Consider the following 13,957-nt stretch of genomic DNA (forward strand, 5'->3'; position numbering starts at 1 on the left):
CTTAATAACAGTTCTGATTTGATCTGATCGATGGTGATCTCCTTGGATGCTTGGATTCCTTTCCTTTATATCCCTCAATGTGAGGGAGGGGTCACACCTCTTCACCATGTATGCCCTTTGGCAAGAGGCACACCCTTTCACCATGCGCCCTTTGAAAGAGTGCAACTCTTAATTATTTCTGCCTTTTTGAAAGGGACACAACCTTTCACAATCAGATCTGCACTTTTATTTAAATTAGATCTGCACCTCTGATTCCCAAATTATCCCCCTCAAATGAGGTTCTCTTCTCCCTTTTATATCTCATGTTTGAGGGAGTCACAACTTTTCATTTCATGTCTTTGACCATTCATTAACTCAATTAAAAATTAAACTATATACTTATAGTTTAATTTTAATTTTACTATTATCATTTACCATTAAATTGTATTTCAAAGTGGGGACACTACATTGCCGTAGACCCAAAACCTGACAATTGCCATTTTAGCGGCATCATGGACCTCTTTGATCCAACCCATGCTCTCAAGCGACTGTTGGGACCTAGGAGTAGTGCGAGGCACAAAGAAGGTATCCAACCTAGATTTACGAATTCTAGGTCCAATGCTAACACTCCCAATCCCACTACCACTGGCAGTGCTAGGAACATGAGTAGTGGCACCTGCATAAGAAGAAGCACTACCACCAGCTGTAGCATGGTGAGTGGGACGATGTGGAGGCATGGAAGAAGGCCCTCCAACACAACCTAAAGCTGTCCCAGCCGCGTGATCCTCCTTTTGCTTCTTTTTGTTTTCAATTTCTTCAACCATTACATAGCACTCGCGTATGGCCTCAGTTGTTGCTTCAATGCATGGGTCGACATCATGGCCACGCACACAAGCAATATGGTATTTCAATCTGTAAATGCCTCCATGGAATATTGTTTTGCAAAGCATACATTTTGTCTGCCCCTTTCTTTGCCCAGGAAAATCTTCGTGAATTTTCCAAGTGGGGTCCTTTCTAATTGGGGGCCTAGAAGATGAAGAAGACATTGTATGATAGTTTTGTGAAACTTGAGGCAAATAAGAAAGTGAAGGTTGTTGCAATAAATTATGAGTCATAAGACATTACAAATACAAAAAAAAATAATACATTCATTCTTTGTTGTGAATTCATTCTCATTGTACATTTTTTTCAAAAAAACTATGGTAGGGTTTTTAAAGCCTAGAAGATGAAGAAGACATTGTATGATAGTTTTGTGAAACTTGAGGCAAATAAGAAAGTGAAGGTTGCTGCAATAAATTATGAGTCATAAGACATTACAACTACAAAAAAAAATTAATACATTCATTCTTTGTTGTGAATTCATTTTCATTGTACATTTTTTTCAAAAAAACTATGGTAGGGTTTTTATTTATTTTTTTAAAAAAATGTAGGGTTTGATCAAAATTTCGAACCCTACTTTTTATATTTTTTTTTTCACAAACTCTACATACAAAAGATTTTGGAAAAAAATGTAAAACTTTCAAAAGAAATGAATAGAAAATGAAATTTTTGCATACAAGAAACAAAAAAATCTCAAAAAAAAAACAATCTTACCTCTTACAACAAGCTTGAAACGAGCATGAATGAAATGAAGTTCACTTTTAGGGTTGGAGGATAAATAACATAAAAAAAAGAAGTTAAAAAAACTTTAGAAAATGTTTTTTTTTGGCTTTTTTTTAAAGCTTAGCCAGCCGGTCGAGTCCCAGGCAGGGGACTTGCCGAGTTTGTTGAGTTTATGCCAAACTCCCCAACTTGGCGAGTCTGGCGAGTTCGCCCCCTGGACTCGGCCGAGTTCGAGTCCGAGCTCGCCAAACTCGGGGGCATGACTCAGACCCAGACTCGTTGAGTTTGGGTGAGTCCGGGTGAGTCCTGTTTCTCTGGTTACAGGGACTCAGATTGGTGTGTTGATGACAAAAAGTCAACTTTTGGGTATGTTTTCAGCTTGGGCATAGATGTAGTCACATGGACCAGCAAGAAGTAGCAGACAATAGCTCTTTCCTTGATTGAAATAGAGTATCGGGGAACTGTTAAGGTAACATGTGAGGCAATTTGGCTACGTAGGATGTTTGCAGACATGCAAATGTCTTAACCACGACCTACTCCCTTGTTTTGTGATAATCAAGGGGTTCTGAAATTAGCCAAAAATCTAGTCTTCCATGAGTGGACAAACCATGTGGAGCTTCATTGTCATTTTATCCGCAAGCATGTTGAAGATGGATTCATGATATTGCAATACATTCCAACAAAAGATCAGATTGCAGATATCCTCACCAAGTCTCTGAGCCCGACAAAGTTTGTCAAATTTAGAGAGCAACTTGGTGTAGTAGATAGAATGACCATTATGTGAGGTTATTAGAATATTTAATTATATTTTATTCAGTTATATTTAATTCTTTTATTAATGGTCATTTAGCTTTTTGCGTTTTAGTTCGTTAAGTGAAACTATTGCTTCTTTTATAAGAATGCATAGTTTGCTTTTTAGATTTTAGCTTTTAGCTTTATTTAGTGCTTTAAGTGTTTTAGCTTCATGTTGAAGTTTTAGATTAACGGTTTGTTCTTTTTAGAACACCGTCTTGTAATTCCTTTGTATATGCTTGTATATTCGTTATTAATTCATTCAATATCATTCAATTATTGATTCAATAATTTTTCAATATATAGCTGCAAAGGAACTGTAAGAATGTTAAAATTAAAATGCTTATCTATGATAAAATTTTGATTGTAAGAGGTTGGAGAAAAATAAAACTGTCCATGGAGATGCCACCATGTATGAGCATTCTTGTTCTTGTCTTAAAAAGTACCAAGACAATGTTTCTTTGAGAAGATGGAGTTGATAAAATCACTTGCAATATTATCCAGTACATCTACATTTGAGAAGATACTTATAAATGTAGTTGTGTGCCTTTTACAACTTCAATGTGTATATGGAGCCATCCTCCTCATGAGCAAAGAAAGGATTGTTGTGTTGTAATATTTGGGAGACAATGCAAATGCAAGGAGATGAAAGGGTATGGTTGTTTTGTTCAAACACTCAACCACGATTCTTTTCACCCATTTTAAAAATGCTTTTTGTGGATTTATTGCCCTTTGTTAGTATTATGACCTATACTTTTTTATAAAGGAGTCCATGTCATCATATATTTTTCCCAAACATGGTTGATTCATATCAACAAACTTGATCATACTCATGATGGGTGCGATGGAACTCAAGATGTAATCCACGTGAGCTCACCAATCATCATCCAAGATCAATGATTGACTTTCTAAGCCATTTCTAAATTTGCTTGCTTTAACACACTTCAAAGGTTGGTAATGACTAGGGGGCTCAAGGCGTTTAGCACCTTTACAATTTGCCTCATGTTGCTTATGTGCAATGCGAATCAAGTCTCGACAACCTAGTGTATTGTAATTATTATTTTTAAAAGTTTACATGTCATGTAAATTTATGATTAAAATTTTATTACAAACGTAAGGTGATTAAAAATAAATATTGAAATTTTGAAAAGTTGCCTTTAACAACTCCAACTTGGAAAAGATTCTAAAGATGCCTTACAATATATAATTGTTTGTCATGAATATCTAAATTTCCTCACCCTTTGTGTATATTTCTTTCACTCATTATCTTTTTGCCAATCTTCTTCATCACCAAATTAAGGGAGTGGCCATAGTTGATGTCCAAAAAATGTGCTCATATGTTGCCTCAACCAATAAACATGCTAATTTGCAATTTTTATCATTGTTCGTTATGACTTGGACAATGTTTTTAGCAATCATCAGTTTTATCAACTCTATGAGAAGTTTGGAAATGAAGTTTGCAACCTTCATTTGCCCCTCACAATCAACCACATTCAAAGTGATTGTTCTTTTTGGGCACACTGCGTTGACATTAATTAAAGATCAGTTTTTATAATCCATCAGTCCATTAAAAAGTAATGGACATTCTTGTTCTAGCTCATGAATTCTTGATTGATTTTAGTGACATCTCTACAAAATGTTTTTCTTTTGACAATATCGTTTTGCACACCTTCTCATACCCATGACTCATGTAACTTGAGGGTGATTGACTAATTGCCATCCTCGTTTTTTTGCAAATAAGGTCATCTGACTAAGTTGAAAGGAATCTTGTTGGTGTAAATGCAACATGCAATATTTTCATTTGCTATGCCCTCCATCTCATGTTGAAATGTCTTATCCAATGTTGCAAAGAAGGGATGTAAGGCAACCACAATTGTAGATGCCCTTGTAGGTGGCTTGCATGATCCTTTTTCACTAAGGGATGGGATTTTAATTTTGCCCTCACTTACATTGTTACACCATCAATTTCTTTTTGTGTTTTGATTAATGAGAGTATTTTCTCCTTTGGCAACCCCTTTTTGTTAGGAGTTTGACAAACTTTAATTTTGTGGCCAATGGTGTCACATGGGTGAGCTTTCACTTAACCATATAAGCTTTGTATATTCATTGTGGCATTGACTACGATGCCAAATAAAACCCTCACCTCCAAGAAGTTGCTGAGTTAGAATAACATATTGTGATAGTGTTGATGCTTAATCAAATTTGAAAGGCCTATGAGCGTTTGGGCTCACTGAACTAGAACTAACAACCATTCTATTTAGATAATTGTTATAAGGAAATTGATTTTTTGTTTTTTGAAAATGCAACCCTAGGTATGTTGACTTGAGAAGACAACAAGGCAATCCTACAATATGTTCAAAACTAATAAAGATGATTTAACAATTGATCAAAATTCAAAATGATTTAAAAGAAGTAGAAATCTTGGAATTATTTTGTAAAAACTTGAAGAAACCTAAAATAAACTTACTCTTGATTTTTATATCTCCTTGGTGCAAGCTAGTTGTTTCCCATAGCACTCAGCAAACACACTTTGTGCGTTTGCAATTCTTCATCACCAAGAAAAGCTTAGCAAGCTTGAAGAATGAAAATTGTTAAAATTGGAATGATAGCATATGTTTTTGTGTTTATAAAATGGAGGCTTTTGAGACACTTTATGCTTAATTAGGGGTTTTTTGGCTTGTTTGGTAAGTCTTTAGTTTTTAGGTCCACTCGAGCTAGTGGAGGTACCTCCTCGCAAGCATTAATGGCAACAACTTATTTAACTTAGATGTCACTTTGAGGATATGATCTTTAATCTCCAAAATGAGCATAATGATTTAACTAGTTGAGGATTGTCTTTTTGAAGATTTGAAGTTGGATGTCCAAAATGAGAACTTAACAATATAACCACTTGAACTCAACTCCTTTTAGTGGTTTGAAATAGGGTTTAAATGTCGATTTTAGCTTAAGGTTTTGTATCTTAAAAAGGTGAAAGTCTTTAAAAAATGTTTTCCCCCCTGCCCCCAAAATCGTAGGTCTCTTTTGGGTTCATCCATGGTTTGGGTCAAGTATGGGCCACATACCAGGTGAACCCAGATTCTTAGTTTCCCATCTAGTGGGAGTTGTTCTAATCAACAACATGATGACATTGATGCTCTTGATGAAGAGCAATATGACGATTTTTATTGTGTTTGAATTATGCTGAATGTTGCTTAAGTTCTGCTCAACTATAAATTTATTTGAATTTATCATGTCATCTTGGCTTTGAGTTATCAATTATCTGTAGTGTTTTAAATTGTTCTCTGGTTATTTTAACTTATTATATTTATTCTAAATTTCTATCCGTGTGATGTGTTTCTTTTTCTTATTTGGCTATAATTTTTATATTGTTCATGTCGTTCCTAGCCATACCAAGCAAATTCTTTACTGGCACCGCATACCAAGACCAGATCTGGCAATTCATCTTTATATTGATAGTTGCATCAAACTCTCAATGTCTTGTTTGTCAAGATCAATCTAAGCATAGAGATATCTGATATCATTATTTCAGAGACAAGTTACAAATGGATCCTTGAGTTTCTTTTCTCACAGATAAGGTTGCCTATGTTCTAACGAAGGATCTACAAAGGGTTGTTTGTGTGGGGTAGTTTGAGAGTAACTTGGAATGGTGGAGGATTTGTTCTTCACAAAGAGGGAGTGTGTCTGGGGTTGTTTGCAACAAGTCCCCAAAAGTTGTTCTGAATATTTTTCTATTTTTAGGGCCATACTGTTTTGAAGAATTTCGTGGTTTTAAAACTTTCTATGTCTAGCAAGGTTTCCACTTTTGATCAAGGAGTTCACATTTTAAAAATAAAATGTGTCAATATGTTTAAAATTAGCAGGTCCTATTTAATGTGTTACTTTTTTATTTCTGAATGAACTGGTTATATGTTGCAGTATTATAACTCTGCTTTAGAGTCAGTTGAATGTTGATTAGACTAGGGAATAGTTTGATTGTTATTATTGGCAAGCTATTTTTCTAATGACCTTATGAAGCATGTTGAAAAGCTTTAAATTTCGCCAACCCCATTAGGTCTGTCAGATTGTATATGTCAGATATAGGTGTATGTTTATTGCTGTCTTAAGTTAATGTTCAAGATCTGATTAATCGGATTTTTTTGGAGGAGGTATTCCCTTTTTTGTTCATCTTCTCTTTTTGCTTTATTAATAATCGTTGTACTAATTTGATATCTAATAGAATCATTCTTTGAGTTTGGACCTGCAACTTTGTAGTCCTAATTGGCATTTATAACGAGCTAGAATTTTTAGGACATCTTCCAATCAGTTTTTTGCTGAGGCCTGTTTAATTTTTGATATGCTGTTACTATTCGCCTGATCTATCATTCTAATCTAGTTGTTTGTAAGAGTGCTTGCAAGTGGTTTTGTTCCAGAGTTCTCACATTTTAGATCTTAGCGAACAGATATGCTACTTATATATGATGTAATTTTTTGAACATATTAGATGTCTCTTGATCTCTGTGTCGATAGTTTATCTAGCAGATGTTCCTACATGTCAATGCTTCGCTGTTGGCCTGTTCAAACTTTATTTCTTCTTCTTACGATAAATCATTGTGAATGGAGTTACTTGTTTGTTTCACTATTGAACCATTGCAGTTGACGTGTAACCATCTGTGTCTGTATATATAGGTTAATGTCCAAGGCATGGTTAAAGCTAATGTAATTATGGGCATATGTTTTGTAATAGGACTGTGTCATTCTTCTTTTTTAATACAAATCACCCAATTTTCCATTGCATAGCATTAAATGGTTTTCTGGTATCTTCTTAGTTGATTCCTCAAACATTCATCAAACAGATGACCTAACATTTCTTCTCCACAATTTATAAGTGACTGATTAACTCTCTGGTCTAGATTTTGTTAGTTTATTGTCCAACTTATGGTTGTGTTAGGGTCTATTTCACAGCTATTGATTAAGCGGGTGATGTCTCCCTCTACATTCTATTAAGTACTTGAGTGATCTTTTTCCTAGCTGTACACTCTTGCGTAGATATAGGCAGTGTGAGCATTCAACCACTTAACCTTATGGTTGGAAATGAGGAAAATCATATAAATTTGCGATAATGTGCTTAATTGATTTGGAACATTTACAGTCAAATTAAGCTTTTATAATACAGAAAGGTATGGCTGACGATAAATACTTGAGAAGGTCAAAATCAGCATCATGCATCATACCTTATGATATGATACCATCTGATTTTAGTTGGTTGAGTGGGCAACCGCTTCAGCTTATGCCTGGAAATGAGTGAAAATTATATGTTAGAGCATGACACAAATAATAGATTTGACGTACAAGCACACAAATTAGGTTTTATTTGCTCAAAATTTAAGCAGGATGATAATAATTCTGAAGATTAAGTTCCTCATCATGCATCATATATTATATCTCATGGAGTTTCTTAGGGTGTTTGGCATTTGAAGTGTTTTCTAATGTTATTTTTCTGAATGGTTTCTTTTATTGAAAATCTAATTAAATTGTTGTTTTAAAACACCAATTGACAATCTGTACAATTTATCTGATTATCTTAATGAAGGATTTATCTGAATTGTGCTTCGCTTGAATTATTGTTTTCTTATAACTTCAAATCTTTGTGATGCATATTTCGGTTCCTAATAAGGATTGGTTATATTACAAATAGCTTACTTTTGTGTTGAGGTATGAATTCATACAAACTACAAAGTCACTTTGGATCTTAAATTGTGTGCAGCTGTGACTGGGGAACCCGGAGCAAGTCAATTTTAGCAGTTAAAAACCAGCAAGCATATTTTCAAGGAGATGATCAGAGCATGTGGAACCCTGGTGAATGTCATGTTCTTGGGTGTGAACTGCATTGCAAGTTATCGGAGTCCAAAAAGCGGGCAGTTTTTGATCTTCATGAAGTTTTTAAGAGCTTGCCAACTCTTGACCATGGAAGGAAGCACTACTCTACATCAATCAAATTTGCAAAACCTTCAAAAGGACCAGGCATCTGGGATGTTCCTCATGATGTTTTAACTGCTGTGTTAAGTAGACTTATGCCAAGGGACCTGTTCTCAGTTTCTGCAACATGCCACCATTTAAGGTCATTGGCTGTGTCAATCATGCCTTGTATGAATGTTAAACTTTTTCCTCATCAGCAGGTTGCAGTTGAATGGATGCTACAACGTGAGCGTAGCACTGAGGTCATGACACATCCTCTTTATCGTGATATGGTTACTGAAGATGGTTTTCAATTTTATATTAATTTAGTTTCAGGTGAAGTATCACCGGGGATGGCTCCTACAGTAACAGGATTTAGGGGTGGAATGTTCTGTGATGAACCTGGCCTTGGTAAAACAGTAACAGCCTTGTCACTTGTCCTTAAGACTCAGGGGACATTGGCCGATCCACCTGAAGGTATGCAGGTAAAATGGTGTGACCACAGTTCGGGTCAAAAATATGGTTATTATGAAATTAGTGCAAGCAATTCTTCAGCAGGTCGTATCATGTCAATGTGGAATAAGTGCATGACACTTAATGCTCGACGCAACCAAGTTTATACAGGTTCTGATTTTCCAGTTGATTTTTCAAAAGGAAATTTGGATTCTTCCTTCTCTACCCCTCCATCAAAGAGGTCAAGGTTGACAGCTTCAATGCCCCACACTGGTTCAGTAAACTTCATGAGGGATATGTTAACTCCCTTTTCATCCTTTAATCTTAAGCAGTCTTTTTCAACAGCTCCATCTGATCGATATACTAGGAGCTTAAGCCAAATCAAGAGAAATCTGCTAGCAACATTTGAGGAACCTTCTACATCTGGCACTCATGAGGATGGAAGGAGGGCTAGACGGCAGGAGAGATCACATACAGATAGTTCCTCCAGACTTAACGACCTGTCCAAACCACAAAGGTGGTCATCCCGTATCAATAGCAAAAGGAGGAAGCACAAATCTTCTACTATGAATGAAAGTGATGAGACTTGGGTACAGTGTGATGCCTGCAGCAAGTGGCGGAAACTGCCCTCTGGAAGTGGACGACCAGATGACAGCCTTGCATGGTTTTGTAGTATGAACAGGGATGTACTACGACAAAATTGCTCAGCGCCAGAAGAAAATTGGGATACTAGCAGGTCTATTACATCTATGCCGGGTTTTCACAGTCAGGGGACATCACCTGGACAGGAACAGAATATATGTTTCTTTACGAGTATACTCAAGGAATATGCTTCATTGCTCAACTCAGAAACAAAGCAAGCATTGACTTGGCTAGCAAATCTCACCACTGAAAAACTCTCAAAGATGGAAACCACAGGTGTTACACTTCCTCCAGGTTTAAGGATGGTTTCAGTGTCCGGACAAGATTTGCATGGTTATTATAAAATATTTCAGGCATTTGGCCTTGTACAAAGAAAGGAAGGGAAGGGCATTACTAGATGGTGTTATCCTCGTGGTCTGCTTGATCTTGTATTTGATGTTTTGGCTCTGAAAATTTCTCTAACCAGGCCTGTTGATGTAGTTAGGCTTTACTTGTCTAGAGCAACTCTCATTGTAGTGCCTGCAAATCTAGTAGAGCACTGGAAAAACCAAATTTTGAAACACATAAGGTCTGGACAAGTGCGGTTGTTCATTTGGGTTGATCAAAGAAAACCCCCCCTTGCACACAACCTTGCATGGGACTATGACATTGTGATCACTACTTTCCCACGCTTGAGTGCAGAGTGGAGTCTTCGGGAGAGCAGTGTATTGATGCGTGTGCATTGGCTGCGCGTCATTTTGGACGAGGGTCATACACTTGGTTCAAGTTTGAACCTTACAAATAAGTTACAAATGGCAATATCTTTGACTGCTTCCTGCCGGTGGCTATTAACTGGTACGCCGATGCCAAACACACCGAATAGTCAAGTGGCTCACTTGCAGCCTATGCTAAAGTTTTTACACGAAGAAGCATATGGACTTCATCCAAAGTCGTGGGAGAGTGGCATTCTTCGTCCATTTGAAGCTGAGTTGGAGGAAGGTCGGTCACGCCTTGTGCAACTCCTCCAGAGGTGCATGATAAGTGCAAGGAAAGCAGATTTAAAGAATATTCCTGCTTGCATTAAAAAGGTTACTTTTCTTCATTTCACAGAAGAACATGCAAAAAGCTACAATGAACTAGTAGTGACAGTTAGACGCAATATTCTAATGGCAGATTGGAATGATCCTTCTCATGTTGAATCTCTTCTCAATCCAAAACAGTGGAAGTTTCGTAGCAACACCATTCGAAATGTGCGTCTATCTTGCTGCGTTGCAGGCCACATAAAGGTAAAAAATGCAGGTGAGGATATTCAAGAAACCATGGATATCCTTGTGCAGCAAGGCTTGGATCCTTCATCGGAGGAGTATGTTATCATAAAGCATTGTCTTCTTTGTGGAGGAAATTGTTTCAGGTTGGGTTTTCCCTATTGTTAACCAAATTTACTTTGTGATCCTGCATACATAATTGTTAAGCCATGTTTTTGTCCAGAAGTCTGGTATAGTGATTGAAATTGAAAACTGTGGGTTTCGCAGATGTCAGGAATGGTGCCGGCTACCAATTATTACACCATGTAGGCACTTGCTATGCCTTGACTGTGTTGCTCTTGATAGTGAAAAATGCACCTTGCCTGGTTGTACTTATTCATACAAGATGCAGAGTCCAGAAATAATGGCTCGTCCTGAAAATCCAAATCCAAAATGGCCTGTTCCTCAAGACCTTATTGAGTTACAACCATCTTACAATCAGGTGAGATAAATGCATTTAGAATTTTAGATGCATGGATTATATTTTAAGATTGCTAGCCTCCTTTCACTTTTTTGTGTTACTGGTAAATTTGAAGTGGTTAATTATGGTACCCTCTTGGGGAAGTACGTTTTGTCTACTTAACGAATTGTGTGGTGATACTGTTTCTTTTGTATATTATTCTCTTCAGGATAGTTGGGATCCTGATTGGCATGCAACAACAAGCAGCAAAGTTGCTTATTTAGTTGAAAGGTTAAAATCATTGCGTGATATGAACAGACAGATGGGTTATTGTTTAGATAACAAGGATCTTCCGAAAGACATGGAAGAAGTCTCTGAGCATAAAATCATTAATTTTGTCGACCAAAATATTTTAGGCGAAGCTGCTGAATTATCAGAGAATAGCCATAGGAAATTGCCAGAGAAAGCAATAATTTTTTCCCAGTTTCTTGAGCACATACATGTTGTTGAGCGACAGGTATATTAATATCCAGAACTTAATGATCCATTACCTGTTGGTTAATGAATGCTTTTATGAGTATAGTTTTCTGTGTGACAGTTGACAGGTGCAGGTATTGGATATGTTGGGATGTATAGTCCAATGCATTCTAGTAACAAGGTTTGCGCCAGGCATTTAACTTTCATTCAAAGGCAGTGCTTATGATTATATTAAATTCTACCTTTTATAACTGATACTTTGTTCATTGTGAGATCTGTGCAGGTTAAATCATTAATAACATTTCAAAAAGATATAGACTGCATGGTTCTTATAATGGATGGAAGTGCTGCCCTGGGACTAGACCTGAGCTTTGTCACGCATGTTTTCTTGATGGAGCCTATATGGGATAGAAGGTAACATTTCTTTGTTGTGTGATGTTATGCTTCCATGCCTAGTAGAATGAAATTAAGTTCAATAGTGATAATACTGGCAAATGAAATGCTACCTAGTGTCAGACCGGTGGCATGGTAGTATTTTATAGATAATCGCATTCTTTTGGCAGTCCAAACTGATAACTAGTTTTCTGCTTTAATCAGCATGGAGGAACAAGTAATTAGCAGGGCACATCGCATGGGTGCTACTCGACCGATTCATGTAGAGACATTGGCTATGCGTGGCACAATTGAAGAACAAATGTTGGAGTTTTTACAGGTAGATTTAGAGCAATTTATGTTTAACATAATATTTGCTGGAGAATAATTTGTATCTCTTTAGAAAAAATATTCTAAAAATAAAAGTCTGAAAAACTGAAAACTGAAAGGTTGTTTTGGGAGTATTCCTATAGTTGAATTTAGGTTGTATAAATTTGACGTTATTTTTTAATGTGTTTTATTAAAAAAAAAATTCAGTTTCATATGATAATTGATTACCTAACATGTGTCTTGGTTATTCATTTTCAAAAAATTTAACTGCTAGTTCAAAAACTTAGGAAATACCTTTTTAATGTTTTCTTCACCATATCTAATCTTTTCCATTAAATGAAACTTATCTAAATTATTTTATGGCCTTATTTACAACTTGTCAAATTGTTTGTTGTGTATTCTTTCTGGAATATGCAAACTTCTGCATATAGTGAATTAATTGTTGAAAAACTCAGTCGTGTGTTTGCAGAATAGCTAGCAATAAAAATGGTAGTTAATATTGAGGTGGGGAACTGTATTTTTCTATATTTGATGGACAAGGAGAGGTAAGGATTCAGTTGTTTTATCACTGACTAGTAATATTTGATGCAGGATCCCGTGGAGCATAGGAGAGCAATCAAGGATTACATCCCTAACTTGAATCAAGAAGGTCAGAAGTGCCAACGCACATTGCATGATTTTGCAGAGAGCAATTATCTGGCCCAGCTTAGCTTTGTTCGAACTAAAGGTGCAACATAAAGGTATTCCATTGGGCAAAACAACTTTGACTTATGTAACTATTCAAACCAGGAATCATCTGAATAGAAAAGACATCCTACTAAAATTTTCTATCCATCTTCTGTGTTTTCCAACGGTTTGATTGTCTGCTCTACTCTGAGGGCTATTAATTTTATTTACTATTAATATTATAAAAATTATATTATTATATTAGTTATATCAAAATTAATTAATAAAGAATATTAATTTACAATTAAAAAACATTAAATTAATTTATTAAATACTGATTAATCATATATTGTAATAATTAAATATTAATCAACTTAAAATTAAAATTAATCATATAATCTCTTGTATAGAAAGAACAGTGGTATTTTATAAAAATCAAGATATTATCAGAAATATTGAAGTTGAAAAGTGGAACATATCTTGTAAGAATTGGACTTTTTTTGAAACTGTGCAAGTCTAGAAACAGCTATTGAAAACGAAAATGGTATTTTGTCCATTTTAATGGGAAACGGTGGGCTCCGCTTGCGTCTTTGGTAACATTTTTGTGGAGTGAGTTGCATGTATCTTATTCTTTAGATGTGGAGGATCTATATCCACCACTCTTCTTGTTTTTGACTAGTAGGGCAATTTCGCATGCATTCAGAGCAAGTTCAGAATTATAAAATACATAAAAATAACTTACACTACATAGTTTGCCATCTAAGCTCTCCCAAGTTTTGGGGACGGGAATGGTAGGGGATGATGAGATGTGTTTGCGGAACGGGGGTACTGTAGGGGCATTTTCTAGGGGATGACTAAAAAAAAAAAGGGAAAATTTAAAAAATATAGAGAAATTTCAAATATTCATATTATAACATTGATAAAGCATTCAGCATAGACACTTTTGAAGCTTAATACATAGCATTAGACTTGAATCGAGATTTCACATGAGAATTGACAAACAAATTAAGTTAATTAACAAAAGTCA

At 35.8% G+C, this 13,957-nt stretch overlaps 1 protein-coding gene across 1 annotated transcript in view; it reads left to right on the forward strand.

Moving 5' to 3' along the window:
- Window positions 1-13,957, forward strand: part of LOC131039421 (F-box protein At3g54460) — a 65,192-nt gene that overhangs the window by 16,211 nt on the left and 35,024 nt on the right. The window contains exons 2-8 of the mRNA XM_057972180.2: window positions 8,117-10,792; window positions 10,914-11,127; window positions 11,315-11,602; window positions 11,684-11,743; window positions 11,846-11,976; window positions 12,160-12,274; window positions 12,856-13,004. Coding sequence (XP_057828163.2) covers window positions 8,117-10,792; window positions 10,914-11,127; window positions 11,315-11,602; window positions 11,684-11,743; window positions 11,846-11,976; window positions 12,160-12,274; window positions 12,856-13,002 — 3,631 coding nt within the window. The 3' untranslated portion in view covers window positions 13,003-13,004. The remainder of the gene's footprint in view (window positions 1-8,116; window positions 10,793-10,913; window positions 11,128-11,314; window positions 11,603-11,683; window positions 11,744-11,845; window positions 11,977-12,159; window positions 12,275-12,855; window positions 13,005-13,957) is intronic.

This window comes from Cryptomeria japonica, chromosome 10 (assembly GCF_030272615.1).
Source record: "Cryptomeria japonica chromosome 10, Sugi_1.0, whole genome shotgun sequence".
In the NCBI taxonomy this organism is placed as follows: domain Eukaryota; kingdom Viridiplantae; phylum Streptophyta; class Pinopsida; order Cupressales; family Cupressaceae; genus Cryptomeria; species Cryptomeria japonica.